Source organism: Elgaria multicarinata, chromosome 4, assembly GCF_023053635.1.
Source record: "Elgaria multicarinata webbii isolate HBS135686 ecotype San Diego chromosome 4, rElgMul1.1.pri, whole genome shotgun sequence".
In the NCBI taxonomy this organism is placed as follows: Eukaryota; Metazoa; Chordata; class Lepidosauria; order Squamata; family Anguidae; genus Elgaria; species Elgaria multicarinata.
In genome coordinates, this window is record NC_086174.1 from 33,835,321 (window position 1) to 33,859,589 (window position 24,269).

The 24,269-nt window shown below is 41.4% G+C and overlaps 1 protein-coding gene and 1 pseudogene across 1 annotated transcript in view; both read right to left on the reverse strand.

Annotated features, from left to right (window-relative positions):
- Positions 1-24,269, reverse strand: part of USH2A (usherin) — a 594,633-nt gene that overhangs the window by 267,146 nt on the left and 303,218 nt on the right. Inside the window, exon 38 of the mRNA XM_063125387.1 lies at positions 7,043-7,222. Coding sequence (XP_062981457.1) covers positions 7,043-7,222 — 180 coding nt within the window. The remainder of the gene's footprint in view (positions 1-7,042; positions 7,223-24,269) is intronic.
- Positions 19,530-19,602, reverse strand: LOC134398551 (U4 spliceosomal RNA; annotated as a pseudogene).

Below are 24,269 nucleotides of genomic sequence, written 5' to 3' on the forward strand. Positions count from 1 at the left end.
TGCTACTCTGGGCTCCATGATGATTTTACTCTTGTAGAAGGACCTACATGCATAAACTATATATTCAAATAGGGATTACAGTGACAGTTTAGTGCAGGGGTGGCCTTCCAGGTATTCTTGGATTGCAACTCCTCCCATCACACCTAGCCAGCATAACCAATGTTGAGGAATTATAGGCTCTCCACTCCAACAACATCTGGAGACAAGTTGCCTGCCTTTGGTCTAGTGAACACATGTCACTCACTCTTCCTGCCAGCCATATGCATTCACTGAACATGTTGCAGTTGCTTGAAGATTTTGGTATCCCTGTCTGTGCTCTCCTTACCGAAGGGGTGTAGAATCTCTTTCAGCTCATGGGTTGGATTCAATTTCAGGGAATCTCTTAGGGACCACAAAAGGGTCTGGGCCCAAATACCAATATTACCAATGTTTATAATGAACAGGGAATTGGAAAGTCCTATTTTATCTAATCAATGGACCACTGTTTTGGTGTCAGTATCTGAGAAATCTATGGACCTTCGGTTATGTCTTATTCAGCAGCAACTTTTGTTTTGGATTCTGTTGTATTTTGTATTAGTGTTTTTTTAGATTGTTGATTGTTTTTATGCTCTTCATGATTTTAATTTTTGTGAGCCGCCCACAGAGCTTCGGCTATTCAGCAGTATAAAAATGCAATAAATAAATAAATAAATAAATAAATAAATAAATAAATTTAACAAAGATTTGTTTAACTTGGCTAATTGTTGGAGGTGTCAAACAGTTAATGCTTCTTTTGTTCATATGTTCTGCAAATGCCCAATAGTTGCCTTCTTTTGGGAGGAGGTCATCAGACGGATAAACTTTGTACTGGAAAGCTCTTTACTATTTTCGAGGGACATATTCACTTAAATTATGTAATTGGTTCTTGGAATGGTTAGTGTAAATGGATTTTATGCACCGTCTTGACTGCTAAAAGACTGATTCTGCAACATTGGAAAGATAAAAGCTCACCACTATAATGCAATGGATTGAAGACTTAACAACATTAGCAACATTTGAAAGAATGGTATGTAGGCACCATTTACGAACTGACTTACATTAGGATATTTGGTCTGCCTTTACTGAGGCTTAAGTGTAATTTACTTGTCTTTTCCTTTTTTCCTTTAATTTCGAATGTTGTAATATTTGAAACTGAGGCCTTTAAAGTATGTAGCTATATTTGCATTTTTTTGTTTTTGTTTTATTATTTTGTTTTGTTAAAACTCACAATAAAAAATTGATATAAAAATAAATAAATATTACCAGCATATCTTAGCATAAAGCTCTTGCGGTCAGTAACCAAGCCTTAAGCTGATGCATTATAACCTTTTAGAATAGGAAAATACTGAGCAAAGACCAGGAAATCACCACATGATTGGTGGTTTGAGGGAAAGGGGGTGGAACCTGGGGAAAGAGGCATGGCTATCCAGGAACACTAGAGGGCTGGACTAGGAAGCCATGTAGGCTGAATTTGTCCCAGGAGCCTATGGTTCAACACTCCTACCCTACAGACCAATTCCTAGCTGTCAAAGACCTGTTTACTGTTACTGACCACTAACATTCCATTTGCAGACCTAGTCAAACTTTGCCAAATCTGCTCAGTACCCCTGGGGCCTAGTCAACATCAACAGAATGAAAACTGTTGGGGATGGGACATATCTGTCCAGACCACTGTCCTAAGGTACTAAGGTGGGGATACATTTTTGCTCCCACTTCGAGCCTTTTCCAGAGCAGCCTGGTGCCTCTTGAATTCTACTGCCACAGGGAGCTGCCTGTATTTCTAATTTGGTTGGGATAACCTGCAGCAGCACTAAATGCATTTAAAAGAGGAACATTTTTACTAGCACCCTTCTTTATCTTTCTCCCAGAATAACAACAGCAGTAGCAGCATTTTGAGGAGTACCTAAACTGAAATAGTTAATATTCTCACATATTCCTTCCTGCTATTTTTGAAAGTATAATTGCTATTCGAGTTAATTTTAAAACTGCTTGAATGGCATTGTTTGATTATGCTACTGAGCTTCGATTAATATGTTGCTTGCTTGCTTTTTTAACAACTCCTACTGAAACATTTTAGGACAAGATTAATGGGATGAATTTATTCATTTTGGGTGGGGGAAGAGAGCTCAGGGAAAAAACTGTTTCTACCTCTGCTGTATGAAATTTGTCACTAATCATTTTAAACTATGCCCTTTTATGCTTCTTCTGTCTCTTTTAGCTTTCTATGCAGTTCTTTGATGTAACAAAGACAGTTCCAGACAAGATTTCAGTTCATCTGGAAAAAGAAAGTCTTCAGGCAAAATGCAGTGTATTTAAAATTTATATACTCCATAAATGCCTTTGTTCTGAACTTGAACATCATGCAAAACTTCTCGGTTTTCTTTCACCTAACAACTCTAAGATCATTTGTTTTCCTGGTTTTAGCTTATTATAATGCAACACTGAGTTTAACTGGTGGTTCCATCATTTAACTACATGCACAGTCATGGCTGACTCCTTCTGATCAATTGCCAATCCATACAGGTTTGACTGATAAAAGAGCCAATTACATTTAAGCAAATTAAGGGACATCACCAATGTCAACCACTTATTAAACCAAATGCCAAATTCCATGCATACAAAACATTAATGTACCAAGTCCCATTAAGAGTTGAAATCCTAACCCCATTAGTAACTCAAGACCTCTAGAGGGGAAGGGTCAAAACAAAGTTTCATATTTATGGTTTAACATTTTGGATTTTGTTTTTATTTTATATTCTTTTATAAGAACTTTTGAACTAGCACTGAAAAACTGAGGAGAGTAGATACAATTGTAACCCTATTTTAAAGAGGGTTTTTAAAAAAAGGAGTTTAGGCTTTAAGCAGTAGACTTAATTTACGTAAATTCAAAACACTGAATTCTCAGTGTTCTTAACATAATTAGAGAAAACACTTTAAAGACTATTACATGTTAATCTTTTAAATATATTTAATTACACATTACATAAATAATTAACACTTCTTCAAACAAATCAAACCGAACTAGCCCAGAACTTGAAGTCATTACCTTTTCAACAGCAGAAATTTGTTAAAGCCTCTGAAGAGTTATCACTAACTCTCTACATTTTAAGTGCTGGTCTTTTAACAATATAATTCCTCTCCAACATTTTCTTTGAACATTTATTTATTTATTTATTTATTTAAGGATTTTTATGCCGCCACTCAGCCAAAAAAGGCTGTCACGGCGGCTTACAAAAGTATTTCTTGACAGTCCCTGCCCACAGGCTTACAATCTAAAAGACATGACACAAAAGGAAAGGGGATTGGGAGGGAGGAGGAGGAGGGGGGAAAGCAAAGCAAATTCAGGCACTACAATCTTAGTTGTAAAGTTCAGCAGTTACAGTTGACAGCAGGGGGGAGGGAGCTCTCAGCTGGAGCTGGACCCAGGCATGGTGGAGAGGTGCCTGGCTGCTGCTTCCTCCCTCACTAGTGGCCTCTCCAGAGACAGCTGACAGCAGGAGGGAGGGGGCTCTCAGCTGGAGCTGGACCCAGGCATGGTGGAGAGGTGCCTGGCTGCTGCTTCCTCCCTCACTGGTGGCCTCTCCAGAGACAGTTGGTAGCAGGAGGGAGGGGGCTCTCAGCTGGAGCTGGACCCAGGCATGGTGGAGAGGTGCCTGGCTGCTGCTTCCTCCCTCACTGGTGGCCTCTCCAGAGACAGTTGGTAGCAAGAGGGAGGGGGCTCTCAGCTGGAGCTGGACCCAGGCATGGTGGAGAGGTGCCTGGCTGCTGCTTCCTCCCTCACTGGTGGCCTCTCCAGAGACAGTTGTTAGCAGGAGTGAGGGGCTCTCAGCTGGAGCTGGACCCAGGCATGGTGGAGAGGTGCCTGGCTGCTGCTTCCTCCCTCACTGGTGGCCTCTCCAGAGACAGTTGGTAGCAGGAGGGAGGGGGCTCTCAACATGTGTCATTTTGGTTGTCATTTTCGCTCTTACAAATGGATAAACTCGCACTGCATAAGACTGACTACCAGCCATGTATTTTTTTAAAAAAATGATATCAGCCAATTACATTTGGTTTTGTAAACTTTGTTATAATTAACAAATCAATATAGGTTTATGCTAAGAGCGCACTGAAGATAATAATTTAGCTTGATTAGATTACACAGGCAAATCATTTGTTCTTTCAAAAATCACCTCAAATATAGCATTGCCCAAATCAAAGGGTATTCACTAAATGTTTAAAACAAGAACAGCGAGTATTGTTTCTTGGGAACTAACTTCAAATAAAATAAACCAAGTCCTCATTTTATCACAGGGAAATTAATTGATTAATCCCAGCAATTAATTAATGCTTTCAGTTCAATCCTTTACATATTTCTCAATTCCCATTCTTCATTAACTGATATTAAAACTTGTGATTTCAATCCCTGCTAGAGAACATTAATCTAAAACATAGCTACAAAGGATAGTTTCCTTTCAGAAAAGAACCTACACAGAACCCTGTGGAGGTGGCTACAGATTTCCTTCAATTAAGTGGAGAATTCTACTGCTACAGTTGTGCTCTTGCCCTGTAAGTATGATCCAGAGCGCTCCGGCTATGGGGCAGTATATAAATGTAATAAATAAATAAATAAAATATATGGGTGTAGAGAGAGGGACCAAACTAGAGTCAATAGAGCAGGAACAGCATGTTTGGGGGCTTCCTATTATTACTTGCCATACAATACCATCTAGATCAATCTTAGCTACACTAATCAAACTGGTCAGCAGCCATTTTATGCAAATTATAGTAACCTATACAGATTATACTTCACTTGTCTAATATAAGGGAATTATTTCATGCCAAGAACAGGGAGTTAGTATTTTTTTAAAAAATGCATCAGAATGTACTAGACCATTTCAAGAGTAAGGATGAATCTGTATCTTGGCTTACTCTTAGTTACAGCTCTTATAGGAAAAGGGCGAACAAATCTAAGGAGTAAGCAGTCATTTGATGTAACCAGCTAATTAATACTGAAGGACCTGTCTTAGATCTTTTTATTCATCATTGCAAATACAATGGCTAAGAGCACCAGCCAGAGGAATCATACGTGGCCACCAAGGAAGACTTCTGGATGTCCAAAATGGCTATAAACAATATTGTAATCATTGCATATTGATTCAGCGCTGTGTTCCTGTGCTTTTTTTAGCACCCTTCTCCCTATAAATCAAGGTCACATCCCAGACGGAGGCGCTGTTGCCTGGTTGGTATTATGCAATGTCACTGGTTTCGTAACAGGACTGAACGGGCAGTCCTAGGGGCAGAATGCTTCTCTTTCCAAACAGAATCAGCATATAGCCAAAAGTTCAAACTGGAATTCTTCAAATCATTCTCAGTTCTGATAAATTCCTCTTACCAACTGATTACAAGAGAGTGCTACTGTTTAATTTAAAATGTGCCATTAAGGTCTGGAGAGTTAATGCAGTCAAACAAAATTATTATAATAAAATATAATGGAAAGGTAAATATGGATTAAAGAATGTCCTATATATCACTGCTTTTCTCATATGTGCTGGTTCGTTTATTATTCATTTCAGTACGAATCACAGTCCACTGGACAAGGGGATGGGAGATTTCTTTAATAACTTTCAGTGCTAATTTAATTCTACTTAAACACACATAGTTTAGTGAATGCCACATGCTTTTCAGCATGATTTTATGTGTAAATCAGGATAATATGTTTTCAGATCATTAAGTAAAAGGAAGCATGAACTAAAACCTATTTAATCAATGAGGTATTGCTTTTAAAGTACCACAAGGTCATAAAAAAGATCATTTCAAAGCTATAAGTTTCCTAATTGTAATCAACAACAATCAAATGATGAAAGAAACTATAGCATAATTCCTAGAATAAATTGGCATAAATATATGCCTGCCTTTTAAAACACCCTCCCTTTTTCTTTGGCAAGTTTCTCTCTCTGATACAAATGTAAAGAAGCAATGAAAAAATTTTAGACACAAATAATCCAGTGAGGGACATTACAATAAAACTCAGTAATCATACTAAGAATTTTTCCTATGTGCTAAAATGTTTCACATAATCCTGTAAGGTATAAGAACAGTATTATTTCTACAACACAGTAGGAAAGGAGATGCAGAAAAATCATCTACTGAGTTCAATTTTGAGCTAATATTTGAAGTTGGTACTATTAGTAAATAGCTTGTGTTTTTAACCATGATATTAAGACAGAGTCAAAGCTTTAAAAAAAAAAGTTGCATGAGACCTACTGTGCTGAAAGAGTAGCTAATTTTATCAGGAATAGGAAGCTGGCTCCCATTGGCCTTAAAACACTGCAAGCCCCCTAGATCTAACTGAAAACGTATCCTAAGCTCCAACACAATAGTTGGCAGAGCTATTGCTGTGCTTATGGTTCCCTCTACTCCACTCATCTCTGTGAAGTGTAGCTTAAGAGGGACACCTTCTATCTAGAAACTAAGGGCATGTCCAGACCAGGGGGTGGAGGGGGAGGATCTTGCGATTTGGTGATCAGTCTACATGCGGTGCGTGACATCCCGGGAGGAGGAGGACATCGTGCCCGCCATTTGGGGCGGGGATTAAAGAAAAGGAGCACACAAGCATTAAGTAAAAGATAGGGCCTTTTTTTTTAAAAAAAAAGGAAAGAAATCCCGCTCCCCCCTCCCACCTCGATGGGCACGGAGCTCCTGAAGAGCTTCGTGCCCCATGCCCGTTTACTCGCAAGTAGCCGGGACAAACCGGGATAGCCACCCACACATCCCACAGTCTTTAAAGCCATCCTGGCTATCCCGGGCAAGGGAGGGATCATCCCTCCCTGTCCCCAGGATCCCCTGTGCATCATGTGGATGCACAGGGATGATCCCGGGGCAATCCCTGGGATATCGCCCTATCTAGCCATGCCATAACATGTAAGTGGTGGCACAACCACACTCCACCACACCTTCAGATATTTAAATTGTGGCCATGCTTGCAAGAGAATGTTTGTGGGCTATATTTGTAACATGTACAAAAAGAGCATTTCATCATACTTACCTCCAGGAGGTAGTGCAATTTTTACAGGATCGCTTATCAAGTAGCCCTGGCTGTTGGAAGCATTCACTTCTACTGTATAGTTTGAAAATGGGACTAGTCCTCCAATCGGCACCCAGGTATTTGCTTCATTACTGGTATGTAAAATTCGTGTGCCATTTAAAATAACATAATCACCATTCACTGGAAGAGAAAAAAAAGAAAGGTTGAAAAATTCTTCTGCTATAAAAGCTCTCCCATATACCAACACAGCTGGTTCTAATATTTATCCGTAACAAAGGCATGGACATAAACAGGAAGCTATAAAGAGAGACAGAGTGGTGTAGTGGTTAGAGTGTTGGACTGGGACTCAGGAGATCCTGGTTCAACTCCCCACTCAGCCATGAAGCTTGCTGAGTGACCTTGGAGAAGATACTGACTGTCAGCCTAACTTACCTCTGAGGATTCTTGCGAGGATAGAAGGGAAAAGGCAGGATAGAAATGTATTAATTAATTACACAGAAAAGGTATAGATTGAATATTGCCACAGGCAGTAAGGCTGGTCATGTAAACACCATAAGGTAACTATGTTAGTAGTTGAAAAATCATGAAGTATAATAATACAGCACATTGCAAATCATAGAATCATAGAATAGCAGAGTTGGAAGGGGCCTACAAGGCCATCGAGTCCAACCCCCTGCTCAATGCACGAATCCACCCTAAAGCATCCCTGACAGATGGTTGTCCAGCTGCCTCTTGAATGCCTCTAGTGTGGGAGAGCCCACAACCTCCCTAGGTAACTGATTCCACCGTCGCACTGCTCTAACAGTCAGGAAGTTTTTCCTGATGTCCAGCCGGAATCTGGCTTCCTTTAACTTGAGCCCGTTATTCCGTATCCTGCACTCTGGGAAGATCGAGAAGAGATATATACCAGAGGAATATACCAGAGGAATCCAGTGGCAGGATTCAGCAGTCAGGGCTGACTCTGGACCTGTATATTATCTTTATTATTGAACTGGATTAAAGACTAGACATGCTTACCAAATTTCCATATGATGCAAAACTGGGGAGGTTTGCAAACATTGTATATATACTAGGCTATGTATCTCATTTCAAGATCAATTTAAAAGTTCCAGCTGAAGTACAAAATTCAAAGAATTTTGAAATAACGACAGAATTCTTGTAATGCTAGCAGAATTTCTGTACATCTTCATTAGCGAATGGTCTGCATAATAATAGTGAAAACCTAATGAAAGCTCATCTGTGCCCATTTCTGGGCATCAGCATTCAATAACGCTGTGGACAAACTAAAGCACTCAAAGGTAAATTATAAGAATGATTAGGCTGTAGCAGAATACAAGATATAGGAGAAAATATTAAATTAGCATCAAGAGATTTCACAATGAAGGATCAGAATTTTTGATCCAGGCCATTTGTACACCTGCTTGGCTTAGTATTTGTAAACAACAGGAGGCCACAGATTATTGACTGGGCTAATGGTTGAGGCCTGGTTCAGTTTTCCTAAACTGGACTTCACTACCACCATTCAGCACTCGGTGCCTTTGCCTTTTCTTTGTTTAGGCATTCATACTTAAAATGAAACCCTTGCCCTCCAGTGTGGAGAACCACATTTGTCTCTTCAGATGTAACAATAGTTCCTGTTTCTTCAGGATACACATGCATGCAACAGTAGTTCCCAAGTGTATAGGAGAAAATAAATATATATTATCCTACCATATCACCTTTTGGTCAAAAGGAGAGGCATTCAAACACAAAAGCATATACTTTTGTGCTGAGATTAGCGAGGGATGCTAAAAGCAATAAAAAGGCTTTCTTCAGATACGTGAGTAGTAAAAGACAGAGGAAAGAAATGGTGGTTCAACTGCTTAATGAGGATGGCAAATTGATAACAGACAACAAAGAAGAGGCTGAAGTGCTCAATTCCTACTTTGCCTCGGTCTTCTCCCAAAAGCGGGTCTATGACCCCCCTGGAAAAAGTGAAGAAGTTGAGGGAGCAGGATTGCAGTTTGAGATTGATAAACAAATGGTCAAAGAACACCTAATTTCCTTGAATGAGTTCAAATCTCCAGGGCCCGATGAACTGCATCCAAGAGTAATGAAGGAGCTAGCGGAAGAACTCTCAGAACCTTTGTCTATTATCTTTGCAAAATCATGGAAGACGGGTGAGGTGCCGGATGACTGGAGGAGGGCTAACGTTGTCCCTATCTTCAAAAAGGGCAAAAAGGAGGAACCTGGGAACTACAGACCAGTCAGTCTGACATCCATCCCTGGGAAAATTCTGGAGCAGATTATAAAGAAGTCAATCTGTAAACACCTTGAAATCAATGCAGTGATTACTAGAAGCCAACATGGATTTGTCAGGAACAAATCCTGTCAGACTAATTTGATCTTTTTTTGATAAGGTAACCTCCCTTGTGGACTGTGGGAATGCTGTGGATGTCATATATCTTGACTTCAGCAAAGCTTTTGACAAAGTACCACATGACATTCTGATTAACAAACTAGCTAAAAGTGGGCTAGATGGAACAACTATTAGGTGGATCCACAGTTGGCTACAGAATCGGACTCAAAGAGTACTTATCAATGGAACCTTCTCAAACTGGGGAGAGGCAACGAGTGGGGTGCCGCAGGGCTCAGTCCTGGGCCCAGTGCTCTTCAACATTTTTATTAATGATTTGGACGAGGAGGTGCAGGGAACGCTGATCAAATTTGCAGATGACACAAAATTGGGTGGGATAGCTAATACCCTGGAAGACAGAAACAAACTTCAAAGTGATCTTGATAGGCTGGAGTGCTGGGCTGAAAACAACAGAATGAAATTTAATAGGGATAAATGCCAAGTTCTACATTTAGGGAATAGAAACCAAATGCACAGTTACAAGATGGGGGACACTTGGCTCAGCAATACTACAAACGAGAAGGATCTTGGAATTGTAGATCGCAAGCTGAATATGAGCCAACAGTGCGATATGGCTGCAAGAAAGGCAAATGCTATTTTGGGCTGCATTAATAGAAGTATAGCTTCCAAATCACGTGAGGTACTGGTTCCTCTCTATTCGGCCCTGGTTAGGCCTCATCTAGAGTATTGTGTCCAGTTCTGGGCTCCACAATTCAAGAAGGACGCAGACAAGCTGGAGCGTGTTCAGAAGAGGGCAACCAGGATGATCAGAGGTCTAGAAACAAAGCCCTATGAAGAGAGACTGAAAGAACTGGGCATGTTTAGCCTGGAGAAGAGAAGATTGAGGGGAGACATGATAGCACTCTTCAAATACTTAAAAGGTTGTCACACAGAGGAGGGCCAGGATCTCTTCTCGATCCTCCCAGAGTGCAGGACACGGAATAACGGGCTCAAGTTAAGAGAAGCCAGATTCCGGCTGGACATCAGGAAAAACTTCCTGACTGTTAGAGCAGTGCGACAATGGAATCAGCTACCTAGGGAGGTTGTGGGCTCTCCCACACTAGAGGCATTCAAGAGGCAGCTGGACAACCATCTGTCAGGGATGCTTTAGGGTGGATTCGTGCATTGAGCAGGGGGTTGGACTCGATGGCCTTGTAGGCCCCTTCCAACTCTGCTATTCTATGATTCTATGATTCTATGATACTTAATAAAGGTTTCTACTATACTTACACTCATATTTTCATGAATTATATTCCCTTAAATCCAATTTCTCTATTAAAAATAAAGAGAGGAAGCAACTTTTTCCTCTCAACTTAAAGGATATACACAGCAAAGAATCAAATTTCCCCCTCTTCTTTCCATTGAAAGAAGTGATATTTTCTACTGTGTGTTCAATCTGTAAAATCCACTTTCAGCCACATGACAAATATTAGTTTTTATGTTTTAAAATGCTGCCGAGAAAAAGCTATGAGAAAAGCAACACTTTGTTCTGTTGCCTAGATAACAACATTAATACACAGTAATTATATAATTAGTTGTAACATTAAGTTCTAGTTATAGCAGAATGATTACTTGGCAATTATGAGAAGTATATAATTACTCAATAATTATGAGAAGTATGTAATTACATAACCATTTTATTCAGCTCTTTCCCCCGCCCCCACCACCACCAAAAATGAACTTGCACATTTATAATGAGTTAGGCAATGCAGGAGTTGAAATTGCTCACTGCTTCAAATTCAAACAGAGGAGACGGTGACAGATTTCCTAACAGGAATTATGTAAAGAACAAAGGTTTGTTATCCAAGGAACTTGCAGTACTGGCAACAAGAATATTAGGAAAATCTCCTCCCGCCCTTTAAGAATGCAGGTCCTCAAATTACTCATGCTGGGAGTGACACACCGTATGCAGCTTTGCCACTTTTCACTGCATAAACTTGACTTTCAGTGGGCTGGAAAATGCAGCCACATTGGTTCAGCCTGAAAGAAAGTGCGACACTGATAAGCATTTCATATCATTCGATGGCATTCCTGACTAGTCTGCCTCAGCTTGGATCCTATTTGTGAGTATAAGTGGGTAGTGCCTTCCTCTTTCCATTTTTCATATATGTCCTTCTCCTCACCTGACTCGCAATTCTAAACTCAGCACTTTGACAACAAGAACGTGCCTCATGCCTGTATGAGCAATAGCTTGGGAAACTGGCAAATTTCAAGGGCAGTTATTTTCCTTCTGCACAATGGTTTTATGCCAAGGTAACTATTTATTCTATTTGTTTTGGGCCTTCTCTTTCCTGACAGAATCCTCAACTGGAATGTTTTCATCAACACTTGCTGTCAGCTCCAATCAGCAAGGATGTGTCTGTGGAAAAAACACACTAGCCAATGGTTTCTTCTAAAACTAGCCTGCAGAAGGCTGTGAGTTGGTAATCCCTATTTCAAGATTTATGGGGCCTGATGTCCATCGAGGACGACATGGCTCAAAACTTTTATCTCTCAGCCACTGTGCTACAGTTTGCACAAGCCTGGCTAGACGAAGCTTGGGGTGGGGGGGTTAACCTCTCTCAGCTTTGCCCCCCAGGGTTTTCTGTCCAGCAGCAGGCAAGGCTTGGGGGGCAGGGAGGTGGAGTGGCAGTGGTCCATCAGGATTCCATCCCCCTGACCAGATGTCCTGTCCCACAGTCTGTGGGGCTCGAATGTGCATACCTGAGAGTGGGTGCCTGGGACAGAATAGGGATTCAACCGCAGCTTTTAAAGCTCAGCTAAAAACTTCTCTTTTTCCTAAAGCTTTTAAAACTTGATTTTGTTCTGACTTTATACTGTTAGTTTTACCCTACCCAGTGCCTGTTTACCCTACCCTGTGCCTGTTTGCATTCTCTTCCCCTCCTTATTGTTTTATTATGATTTTATTAGAATGTAAGCCTATGCGGCAGGGTCTTGCTATTTACTGTTTTACTCTGTACAGCACCATGTACATTGATGGTGCTATATAAATAAATAAATAAATAAATAAATAAATAAATAATAATAATAATTCTGTTGGTGTACTGCCCACTCTGCTGCTCAAAAGTCTTCCTTCCTGAACTAGCCGGGGTAGTTTCGGGGCTGGTGTTGGAGTCCCCCCAGGGTTGTTGCGCTGGGGGATTTCAACATTCATGCTGAGGCTTGCCCTGTCGGGAGCAGCTCAAGACTTCATGTCTGTCATGACAACCATGGGTCTGCCCCAAATGGTATCTGCCCCCACCCATGCTGCTGGGCACACTCTGGACCTTGTTTTCTGTGTTGGACAGGGTGATAGTGATCTGAGAGTGAAGTTGTTTTGTCCGCCATGCTATTTAACATATACATGAAACTGTTGGGAGAGGTGGTCCAGAGTTTTGTGATATGGTGCCACCAGTACGCTGATGACATCCAACCCTACTTCTCCTTTCCATCTGATTCCAAGGAAGCTGTTTCAGTGCTAAACCGGTGTCTGTCAGTAGTAATAGACTGGATGAGGGTGAACAAATTGAAGCTTAATCCAGACACCAATAAAACTATATTAGGCTTTCTCCTAAACTGAATTAAAATGAGACAATAAAATCTTTCTGTTTCAAGACATTTGAAATGACTCATAGATTAGCACTTATTTACTGATCCTTCTTAGGGCTTGCTCTAGCAACACCATGAAGGGTGGAGAATATGATTTCATCCTCGCTGTTCCATCTTTACTGGGGAAAGCACCACTGTGTGAATATTTTTTTAAAAGGAGAAAGGTTTACTACCTCATTCTACAATTTTCTGTACTAGGAAAAGGAATCTTAGTCTGGTTGCAAGATGACGGGTCAACCCATTGCAAAAATAAGAGTCAGGAGAATTCATTTAAAACACAGGCAGCATTGTAGGGTTCCTGTGCCAACAACAGAGTTAGCTACACCAGTACAAATGCTAAGGAAATGCCAAAACGCAAAGGTGACTCTCCTTGATCTTTCACCACTTTCCATTAATTATATCATCACAGTAACACTCCAAGAAATCTACACAGAGCCAAAGCTGCACACCACCTAGCTGAGGTTTTCTTTTGAAGGAGAGGTCTAAGGTATCTGATCCTCTGGGTTGGCTGCTCCCTTTGACAGCCTGGGCCAGCCTCCCATTGTGCTCACTAAGATCAGGTTGTGTAAGTAGCACTAATAAACTGACAAGTAAATGCCATGGAGAGCAATGAAGCGAGAAGATGAAGGCAGGATTTCTATTCCCTGTACTGCCTACAACCTGTAGATCATGCAACTTCCTCTTCTTCTTCTTTTTTTAAAATACTTTTATCTTGTAGACTCACAATCCCTGCTGAGAAGAGGAGGGCGAAAAATAAATGACCCCTTGACTCAAGTGTATTTAGGGGCTTGTTCTGCACAAGGAGGTTCACAAAGGAGATGTATCATAATCCAGAAAAGTCTGCAGGCTATCATATCCCCTGCTGTGTGAGCAGAGGTGGGAAATGCATAAACTTACGGATACTGAAAGGCTCATGTCTTCTCCCCCCCTTCTTCTTTTTTAGAAAACAAACCACCCTCACTCTGCAGTTTTCAAGTAGGAGTCAGCGTACCATTTAACATGCCTTGACAGAAGCAAAAAATAACAAACCTGCAATGAGTAGTAATTGGTGGATGAGACTTGGGTGGAAAAGGATGAGTAGAGTACATGTGAAGATTAAAATTATATTTTTTCTATAGACAAAGATAACACAGAGACAACTGTTTTTAGAGATAAAATATAATACCAATGATGACAGAATGGCTTTAAAGATTGGCAAAATCTTATTAAAATATAAGTGAAATGAGGAAATTTGTTCTTACTTATGAATGAGAATCTCTTTTCTGACAGTGGACGGAAGGATAGTTTATCTGAACAAAACTATTTCCCCATTGGACGATAGCCAGGTATAAATGGATGGTCTCATCCAACGGAGAGAAAGTTCCCATTTCCAGATAAATCCTAAACCTCAATCTGTCAAATTGGAATTCAACAAACTAACCAACATTGTAAGAAGCTATGGTTATATGAAATAAAATCCACTGACTAAAGTAACTAACCCAAATTAAAAGAAGATGAGGAAATAAAGAAAAAAGATCCCTTCTGAGATAAGAACACCGCAGGTCACTAAGGACTGCACTGTCTTTGTGCCCATGACTCAAAAGAAGATACATATTTAAGAACAATTTTTCCTTTTCCTGACTGCAGACAAGAATACGGTGTGCTTGTGTAGGACATGGAAAAGGAGGGAGGGTCCTTGGAAAGGTATTCATGACCCAAACAGTGAAACTGCCCTTTGGCCTGGGATCCTGTGCATTACAGAAACCCCACCCATCATGATCCCATAAGCTCTGTATGCTGGTACACTGATAACAGGAAGATGGAGAGGAAAAGAGACAAGAACCCACTGTTGCTTCTCCTGCCATCACTTGCCAAGTTAAGTGAAAGGAAGGTGGAGGTGTCTTTAAACACTATGGGTGGGGTGGGGTGGTAGAAGTGAGGGCATTTTTCTAAGTCCTCGGTTGGCTTAGAGAATGATCCAAGCCCCCCCCCCCACTTTCCCCCCCGGAAAACTCAGAGCATTTCTAAGCTAATTGATTATACTGATTATTATGACATATAGGAAGATAGGATCAGATAGGAACATAGGAAGCTGCTTTATACTGAGCCAGACCATTGTTCCATCGAGCCCAGTGTTGTCGACACTGACTGGCAGCCATGGCTCTCCAGGGTTTTAGGCAGGATTCTTTCCTCACCCTACCTGGAGAAGCCAGAGATCGAACCTGGGACCTCCTACATGCAAACCATGCGCTCTATCACACTGAGCTATGCCCCCCATTTCGTAATTATGCCCCCCCCATTTGGTGATTATGCCCCCATCTGCCAATTTATTCCAACATCTTCTCTACAAAGATATACAGAGAATGTAAAAGGTGTCTAACAATTTATCTGATTACATTTAAGGGGAAAAATAGGGCTTTAATGTGTGCTATTATGGGCATTTATTGCAAGCTTTTCCTAGTACCCTTAATGGTGAATGAGGATGTAAATGCAAAGGAAGTGTTCAAAAGAGGTTCCACAGCAGCTATGCATCTTTATTTTTCAATACCCATGTAAATAGGCGCATAAAACTCTTGTGGATTGCTGATGCATGAATTACTGCTGTCCTGGGTCCATCTTCCTATGGGGTTCACTAGACTGAAATAACACAAATGGGTATCCTTTCCCATTCTTCTTATAATCATTGTCACAAGAATTTTAATGCCTCATATATTCCCATAATTTTTTTTTCCCTGTGAGCTGTACTGTTTTGACCTTTTCAATATTCTGTAATTTGACTGGCTGGCCATTTCAAGTTCTCTCCTTTTTACAGCCTTATTAACTTGTGGGAAAGAGGTGAAATGGACAGCCAATCAGAATACATAATATTGCAAAGGTCACAGTAGTACAGTATAGCACCAAGCAGACATGCAATGCTATCTATTAGGCATTAGCATTCCAATTTCTTATTCATGTTGCAAAGATTGTAACAGGAATAGAAAATGGCACAACATCAAGCCATTCATGGCAAAGACAGTAATAGAAAAAGAAATAGAATAAACCAAATTTGTTCTTTTCTGCATTCAGAAATTGGGGAGGGACTCTCTTTGTCTTGTACATCAACTCACTGAATGAATACACATGTAAAAGAGAAAGAAATTAAATCACAATATTCAATTTGATTCACTAAATTTATATCAAACATCATTTTATAGTCATTCTTTATTGCTAATACTCAAGCTGCCTTCCCATCTAACAAAATTGCTCAAGGGGATGTACAAAGAAAACATAAAGCAGAAAAGTGTTAAAAACAATTTTAAAACACAAAAAAGAAGAAGAAGAAGAAGAAGAAGAAGAAGAAGAAGAAGAAGAAGAAGAAGAAGAAGAAGAAGAAGAAATAATAATAATCAGCCTACAACAGCAAAAAACTAAGAATGCAAAAAATGGAGTTTATCTGGACAGGCTGTGATCCTCCCATGACACATAGAACTTCTTATGCAGGCCTAAAGAGAAGAGGACTTATTTGTTTGATCCTTTGCTGGAACAACACCCACGCAGGGCTTTGATGACTGATTTCAGAGTCAGGTTCCTGGATTAACAAGGCACACTGCAGATTAAACAATGAGTAGATTCACGAAGTCTGGCTCTCAAACAAATACTAGACATCTTGTTATTTGTTGGGTTTACCTTCCCAAGCACCCTGTAAAATAGCACAACATTTTTACCATTTCACAGATGGGGAACATTAGTTGAGAAACATGAACAGCCTCTATTCCACCGATTCTCCATAAATGGATTGTCACCCTAGAAGCTGAAACAAGGGCACAGCAAATGGAGCTAAATCCCAGAAAGGTAACCCTTTACAAATTTACAGTTGGGAGCTAAATCCCAGGTGGGAAATCCAACAAAAACTTAAGAGTTCTTGCTGCCCTGCTCTAATAGATATTGCTAGGTGGATGACGAAAACCTCAATCACATTCTTAAACTAAACCCATGGTTTGAAAGGGTCAGTAAAAATAATACAAAGCTCTATATTGACAAGGGCCACTGTGCAGGCCTAGCTAGTGGAAGGGTCTGCTTATAAACAAAAAATGTGTAGGCTAGCCTTCAGATCAGGTTCAGTATAGACTCAAGTTTTAGGACTTTCAAGGCATGTCATAAAGTAAAGTTCAGAAATAGGCCTCAACCCAAGTTGAGAGTTCAGTTTATCATTTTTTAAAAAGAGAGAGTGGAAAAAATGCACAGTCACTCAGCCCCTTGCATTCTGAGGGGAACTCATACCACATCCTTTCCTTAATCACCTACCCATTGTCTATTGTCCCCTCAAACGATCCATTAACTATTGTCCTCTCCCCTAAATAGAAAACTTCCATTTCCAGAGGGCTCAACTGACCTAGATTTCCACTCACTTGCAGCTAGGGCAGACCAATAATTGAGCCACATACTCCCTTGTGTTTTAAAAGAGGCCCTCTAATCTGATTGGCTGCAGCAGCAATTGGGGCAAGTTAGCTAATATGCCATATAAAAAGACAAGCTTGCAAGTGAGCCCAACTGACTGGGCATGAGGAGCCCCAGTAATGAAGCATCTCAGCCTCAATGACAAAGCTTCAAAGTACAAAAAAGCTTTCTAGCACACAAGTGAGTTAAGCACCCATTTGAGTTCAGCACTAGAGTGACAAGGCCAATGCAATCCATTCTTCCTTGCCTACTCCTACTAAAAAACTATAAATACATAGCTATAAATAAATAGCTATAAATTCCTTGCCTTCTTCTAGTAAATAGCTTAGTTTTCCAGGTAAACAAAGCAATACAAATTCAAAAATTCGGTAGTAGTAGTAGTAGTAGTAGTAAGAAGAAGAAGAAGAAGAAGAAGTTATGAAAGTAGGAAGCCAGTGGAGGTGTGGGGGCTTTCCAGTGAATTGCACTGAAATTCTATAAGAAGGACAGGTTGTCCTGTAGGAGGTGTCACTCTATACATAAAAGAGGGCATAGTGTCAGGCATACTCATCCACAGAATCTCTGTGGGTGAGAATACCAGACTCCAAAAGTAATTTGGCACTAAGGATATGTTATGCTACCCCAGACCGGAATGCTCAGGATGATCTTGAGATTAAAAATGAAATCAGAGAGATATCCAAATAAGGAAGCCATCCTATGGCCGCTCAACACGGTCTAGAGGACCATAGGATTCCTTGGCTCCTGGGAAATGAGGTCAGAACCAAGGCTCTGATATTGGAGCCCAAAAAATGTTCTCCCCACACCCTCAATGTGGTTCTTGCTGCACTGGCTATGTCTCCACATTTGGAAACAGAGTGGGGCGAGGAGAAATAGAGGGCAGTCCCGGGGGCAGGGTGGGGAAAAGAGGAAACAAAGCTGTGCCTAGACAGGTAAAATCACCTACCTAGGCAAAAATGCAGTGCATCCGAAGCATAGAGGAGAGGATCCTGTGTACAATAGTCAACTGCATACAATAGTCAGCAGCCTCCGATCTTGGATGCTGACGACTATCCAAATAGGATTGCCCCATAAAGTGTTGTAATAATGGGTGACTTCAATTACCCCCAAGAGCCTTGTGTGGCACAGAGTGGTAAGCAGCAGTTACTGCAGCCGAAACTCTCCCCACGACCTGAGTTCGATCCCAGCAGAAGCTGGTTCTCAGGCAGCTGGCTCAGGTCGACTCAGCCTCCCATCCTTCTGAGTCAGTAAAATGAGTACCCAGCTAGCTGGGGGAAAGGTAACCGTGACTGGGGAAGGCAATGGCAAACCACCCTGCTACAAAATCTGCCAAGAAAACGTCAGCAAAAGCAGGCGTCCTTCTAGGAGTCAGCAATGACTCAAGTGCTTGCATGAGAGGTTCCTTTCCTTCCTTCAATTACCCCCACATTGACTGAATAAATGCATGTTCCACTGATGACAAAGAGGTTAAATGTCTCAATGCTCTAAATGACTGTGCCGTAGAACAGTTGGTCATGGAACTGAGCAGAGGAAATACACCCCCGGATTTAATCCAAAGTGGTGTCACCCAGAATCTAGAGAGAGATTTGAGTGATGTTGAACCAATTGGAAACAGTGGCCATAGTGCTATCAGATATAAGTGGAAATTGACAACACAGTCACATTTGACTTCAAAAGAGGCAACTTTTTAAAATGAAGGAAGTGGTAAAAAGGAAGTTGAAATGGAGAATCAAGAGGGATCAATCTCTCCAAAATGCTTGGAGGTTATGCAAAACCAAGGTAGTACCAAGTCCAAGGTATCACAAAGTCCAATCACCTCCATGATTAACTAGCAGTCTCAAGGAAGCCATTATAGAATATTGAAGTCTTGTTCAAATGAGGAGAACAAAAAATAAAGGAAACTTTTATAAAGGAAATGCAAGCAGACAATGACATGCAAAAAAGTATTTTGAGGAGCATCTAGCTAACAACAACAAGGCCAACACTAAGGACTTCTTCAAAGATATCAGAAGCAGAAAATGAGCTAGGGAGGCAGTTGGATTGTTGGATGACAATGGAGTTAAAGGAGTACTAAAGGAGGATAAGGGGACTGCATAGTTTCAATTAGCAATAATCACGCCTCGGATTAACCTCATTGGCTACAATACTGCCACTCCGCAAAGCTGGGACTGCATAGAAGAATGAATTCTCTTCATCTATCTTCACTGCAGAAGATGTAGGGCCGATATCAGTGCCTGAACGGATGTTTTCGGAAAGGGAGTCTTAGGAACTGAGGCAAATACTAGTGACAAAAGATGAAGTTCTTGGACCTATAGACAAATTGAAAGCTAATAAATTACCAAGACCAGTTTCCACCCTAACAAAAATGTCTCTAAGATCCATCTCTGTACCATGGGAATGGAAAATGGGCACTTTAACACTCATTTTTTAAAAGGGAACTGGGGGTGGAGGCGGGAAATTACAGGCCAATTAGCTTAATATGTGTTCTACATAAATTTGTTGAAAGCATTGTGAAACCTAAAATTAGTAAGCATAAAAAAGGATAACCCTAAAATTCAACCACAAAAGTACATCCTGTCTCACTAGCCTTTTAGCATGCTTTTAGAGTCTCAATAAACATGTAGACAGAGGTGATGTGTAGGCAGTGTTTATTTAGACTTCCAAAAGGCTTTTGACAAAGTCCCTCACCAAAGACTCCTCAGCAAACTTAGCAGTCATCGAATGAGAGGTCCTCTTTTGGATCAGTAACTAGTTATACAACAGAAAGCAGAGATTAGGAATAAATGGTAAATTTTCCCAATGGACAAGTATAAACAGTGGGGCCCACAGGGATCTGTATTGGCATGCTTTTCAACATGTTCATCAATAATCTGAAATTAGGAGTGAGCAGTGAGGTGGCCAAGTTTGCTGATGACCACGAATTATATTGGGTGGTTAAAACAAACATGGATTGCAAAGACCTCTAAAAGGATATCTTCAAACTAGGAGACTGGGCATCCAAATGACAGATGCGGTTCAATGTAAGTAAGTATAAAGTGATACATGTTAGGGCAAAAAGTCCCAACTTCACATATACGCTGATGGGAACTGAGCTAGCAGTGACTGACCAAGAAATAGATCTTGGAGTTGTGGTGGACAGCTCAATGAAAACATCGACCAAATGTGAGGCTGATGTGAAAAAGACAAATTCCATGTTAGGCATAATTAGGAAAGGAATAAATTATTATTATTATTATTATTATTATTATTATTATTATTATTATTTATATAGCACCATCAATGTACATGGTGCTGTACAGATTACACAGTAAATAGCAAGACCCTGCCGCATAGGCTTACAATCTAATAAAGTTGTAGTAAACAGTAAGGAGGGAAAGAGAATGCAAACAGGCACAGGGAAGTGTAAACAGGCACCGGGTAGGGTGAGGCTAACAGTATAGAGTCAGAACAAACTCAATATTTAAAAGCTATAGGGAAAAGAAAAGTTTTTAGCTGAGTTTTAAAAGCTGTGATTGAGTTGGTAGTTCTCAAGTGTTCTGGAAGAGCATTCCAGGCGTAAGGGGCAGCAGAAGAAAAAGGACGAAGCCGAGTAAGGGAAGTGGAGGTCCTTGGGCAGGCGAGAAGCATGGCATCAGAGGAGCGGAGAGCACGAGCGGGGCAATAGTGTGAGATGAGAGAGGAGAGATAGGCAGGAGCTAGACCGTGAAAAGCTTTATGGGGCAGCCATGATAATCTGTAGCATGAACTAAGCACGTAAGAAGAGCCATGCTGGATTATACCAAGGGTCCCCCTAGTCCAGCACTCTGTTCACACAGTGGCTAACCAGCTGTTGACCAGGGACCTACAAGCAGGACATGGTACAACAGCACCTTCCCATTCTTGTTCCCCAGCGAGTAAAGGTGGCCAAAATGGTGAGAGCTCACCCCGCTGTCCCTGCAGACCACCCACCATGAATTTTAATTTTAATAACAATAACTAAATATGTGCCCTTTAAAAGCAATGGGCCTTCTAAGAATGGAGGGGGCAAATGCATGATTTCCCCAGCCTTGGAGAAATCATATGTTTCTTCCCCTCCTCCACCAATGAGGGCTTTAAAGGCCCTATTAAAAGGACCTTTAAGGCTCCCAACACTGGGTGATGGGAGAGAGAACCATATAATTTCCCCAAGGCTGGGGAATCTGCATATTTTCTCCCTCCATTCTAATGACAGAAATAGCTATTTGGAAATGGGAGCTCTTTGGATGGATCTGGAGACTGGAATTCATTGAATCGTATATATGGTTTTCAAGTGGATTAGGGAATTGGGACACCTTTTTTACAACTCTGCTTAATAGAGATCAAAACCTCTGAGAAAGAATGAGTTTCGCTATTCGCGAATGGATTCCTCTTTGTTTTTCAATCCACAGTAACAGCTACATCAGGAATTCTGTTAGGATTCCTCCAGGAGGAAATTATTCCTTTCTCGCCAAACTTATGCGTAAGTACAGAAAAAAGTGATGGGATGAAGATTTCACTTGATGAATGGTCTTTAGATATTGATCTTACATGAGTTCCCCTAATCCATTTGTAAGTCATCTATAAGCCTTGATGAATCCAGGGGCGTTACTAGACGAGGCTCTAGCGCGCGTTACCTTCCGCAGTCACGTCGAGGCTTCCAGATGACGTTCACGAGGATCCGCCGTTATCCCGCGGTGAAGCCTCTTTCTCCCGACTTTAAAAAAGTGAGTTTTAGGGCGCCTTTTCCTGCTGTCCCGCGGTAATTCGGAGTACGTGTGGGAGGATGTGAGGTCACTGCGGTCCGCACTGGGCAGGAAAAGGCGTGCTAAGGGGGAGTGGTCAGCGGCTTCGGTCAAGCCGCCTCCGCCATTTGCGCGCAGTCCGCCAGCTGGGGCAGCGCGGCGGAGCGGCTTTTTTTTTTTATTTCCCCAGTGACAGTTTGCGCAGGACCGGAGGACCGGAAAAGTGGCTGGTGACTCCTTGCGGTGGGCAGCTACCGTGGCCGCATAATGGCGGTGCTGTACGCTGCCTGTTAGTGTGGGTACCAGGCTGGCAGAGGGCAGAGCTGTTTGTGGGCTGCTGCCATGGCTACGGCCAGATGTGGGTTGGCTCCTTGGGATGGGGCAGAGGGCACAGAGGCGATCATCGCCGCCGACACCTCAGAGGCATGATGGGAGATGTAGGCACAGAGTGGCCATGCAGACGATTGACCTCGGGTCATATGACACCCGCCACGACCCCCATCAGGAAGTGAGCGCATCAATGTTGACCCTCAACAGCACCAGCAGCACTTCGGCTGGCACTGGCACTGCCGCCGCTGCCGCCGCCAGGGCCGGCGGCGGCATCGCTGACGGCTGCGCAAGTTTGCGGTCTTTCGGACGTGCGCAAACCGTGCAGCGAGCGAAAAAAAAAGCCGCGGCAATCAGGCCGGTGTGGCTGCGCAACCGTTCTCGCGGCGGCAGCAGCACAACCGGCGCAAACTTCCGCCACAAATCGAAGGCAGGTGTGGAGCATGAGGCGTCACGGCTGAACGGGAAAAGCCGCTTTCACCGCTCCTCAACGACGGAACACCCGGTAGGTCTAGCAACGCCCCAGGTCTCCAAATCTATCCAAATCACTCTCCCTAGCCACACTGGCACTACTTCCCAGAGAACTTCAGCTAATGGGCAGTATAGAAATATAAGAAATACAGGCTGCTATTGGTCATCCCATGAATATGTACAAATCAAGAATCCCAAAGATGGTCTTCTCTCCCCATCCCTTGTGGAACACGCGCAACTCCAGCAACCCATGCCTTTCTGCTCTGAGTGACTTTCAGAAAGTATTCTGAGTGATTATACAACTATATTCCCTCCCCCTTGATACTCTTCGCTAAACAATAGCCTCTAAATTAATATTTTCATTACTATTTTCACCAATCTAGATTGTTTCCTGACCTTTCTGTCCACTGAGAACAATGACAGCGGCTACATTCCATAGAGATTCTTTAGACCAAGGATTTGAATTTCAATGACAATAACTAAATATGAGCTTAACACCCCCCTTTAGAAGCAATGGGCCCTCTAAGTACGTAACTTTGGCTGGATTGTACCAGCTGTATTTCATACTTAATTTAAGCATTTCCTGTGCTTTTCTTTCTGGATGTTGCTTGAAAACAATTATGAAAACTGTTTTTGAGTTGATGGATGAGTTGGCTGTTCTTACAGTTGGATCTCAAGCCTTCTAACTATTCTCTAAAATTGAAGATATATTGCAAGGTGTTTAAAATGGATTACTTGATGCTGGAAATGTAGAAGGGCAAGGTATATGTTTGCCCATATGTGGTGGGAATGTATTCAGGTTAAGAAATTTTGGTTGGATATAGACCAAATTAGGGGTATTTTGGGATATGAGATACAATCAAATACTAAAATAATGTTGTGGGGACAATAAAAGGGCACATAACACAAGAGCACACAATCCTGGTTGCATTTTAAAATGTTTTTAGGAAGTTTTAAGTATGTTTTAATCATGTATGCTATGTTTTTAATCTGTTTTTAATGTGCATATATTGACTGTTGTTCCCTGCCTTGATCCAAGTGGAGAAGCGGGTAAGAAATATATTATTATTATTAATGTTGATGGAGGCATGTACATATAATGTTAGCAAGAGCATGGAAATGGCTGGTTACTACTACCCTTGGTCAATAGAGAAGGGAAACCTGGAATATCATGTTGATGAATGGAATTACAATACAGTTTATATTATCTGGGAAGGAAGAAATAATTCAACACAGACTTTTCAGAAGAACTAGTCATTATTCATCCAAGTCTGAAATGTCTATTTGTGAAGCA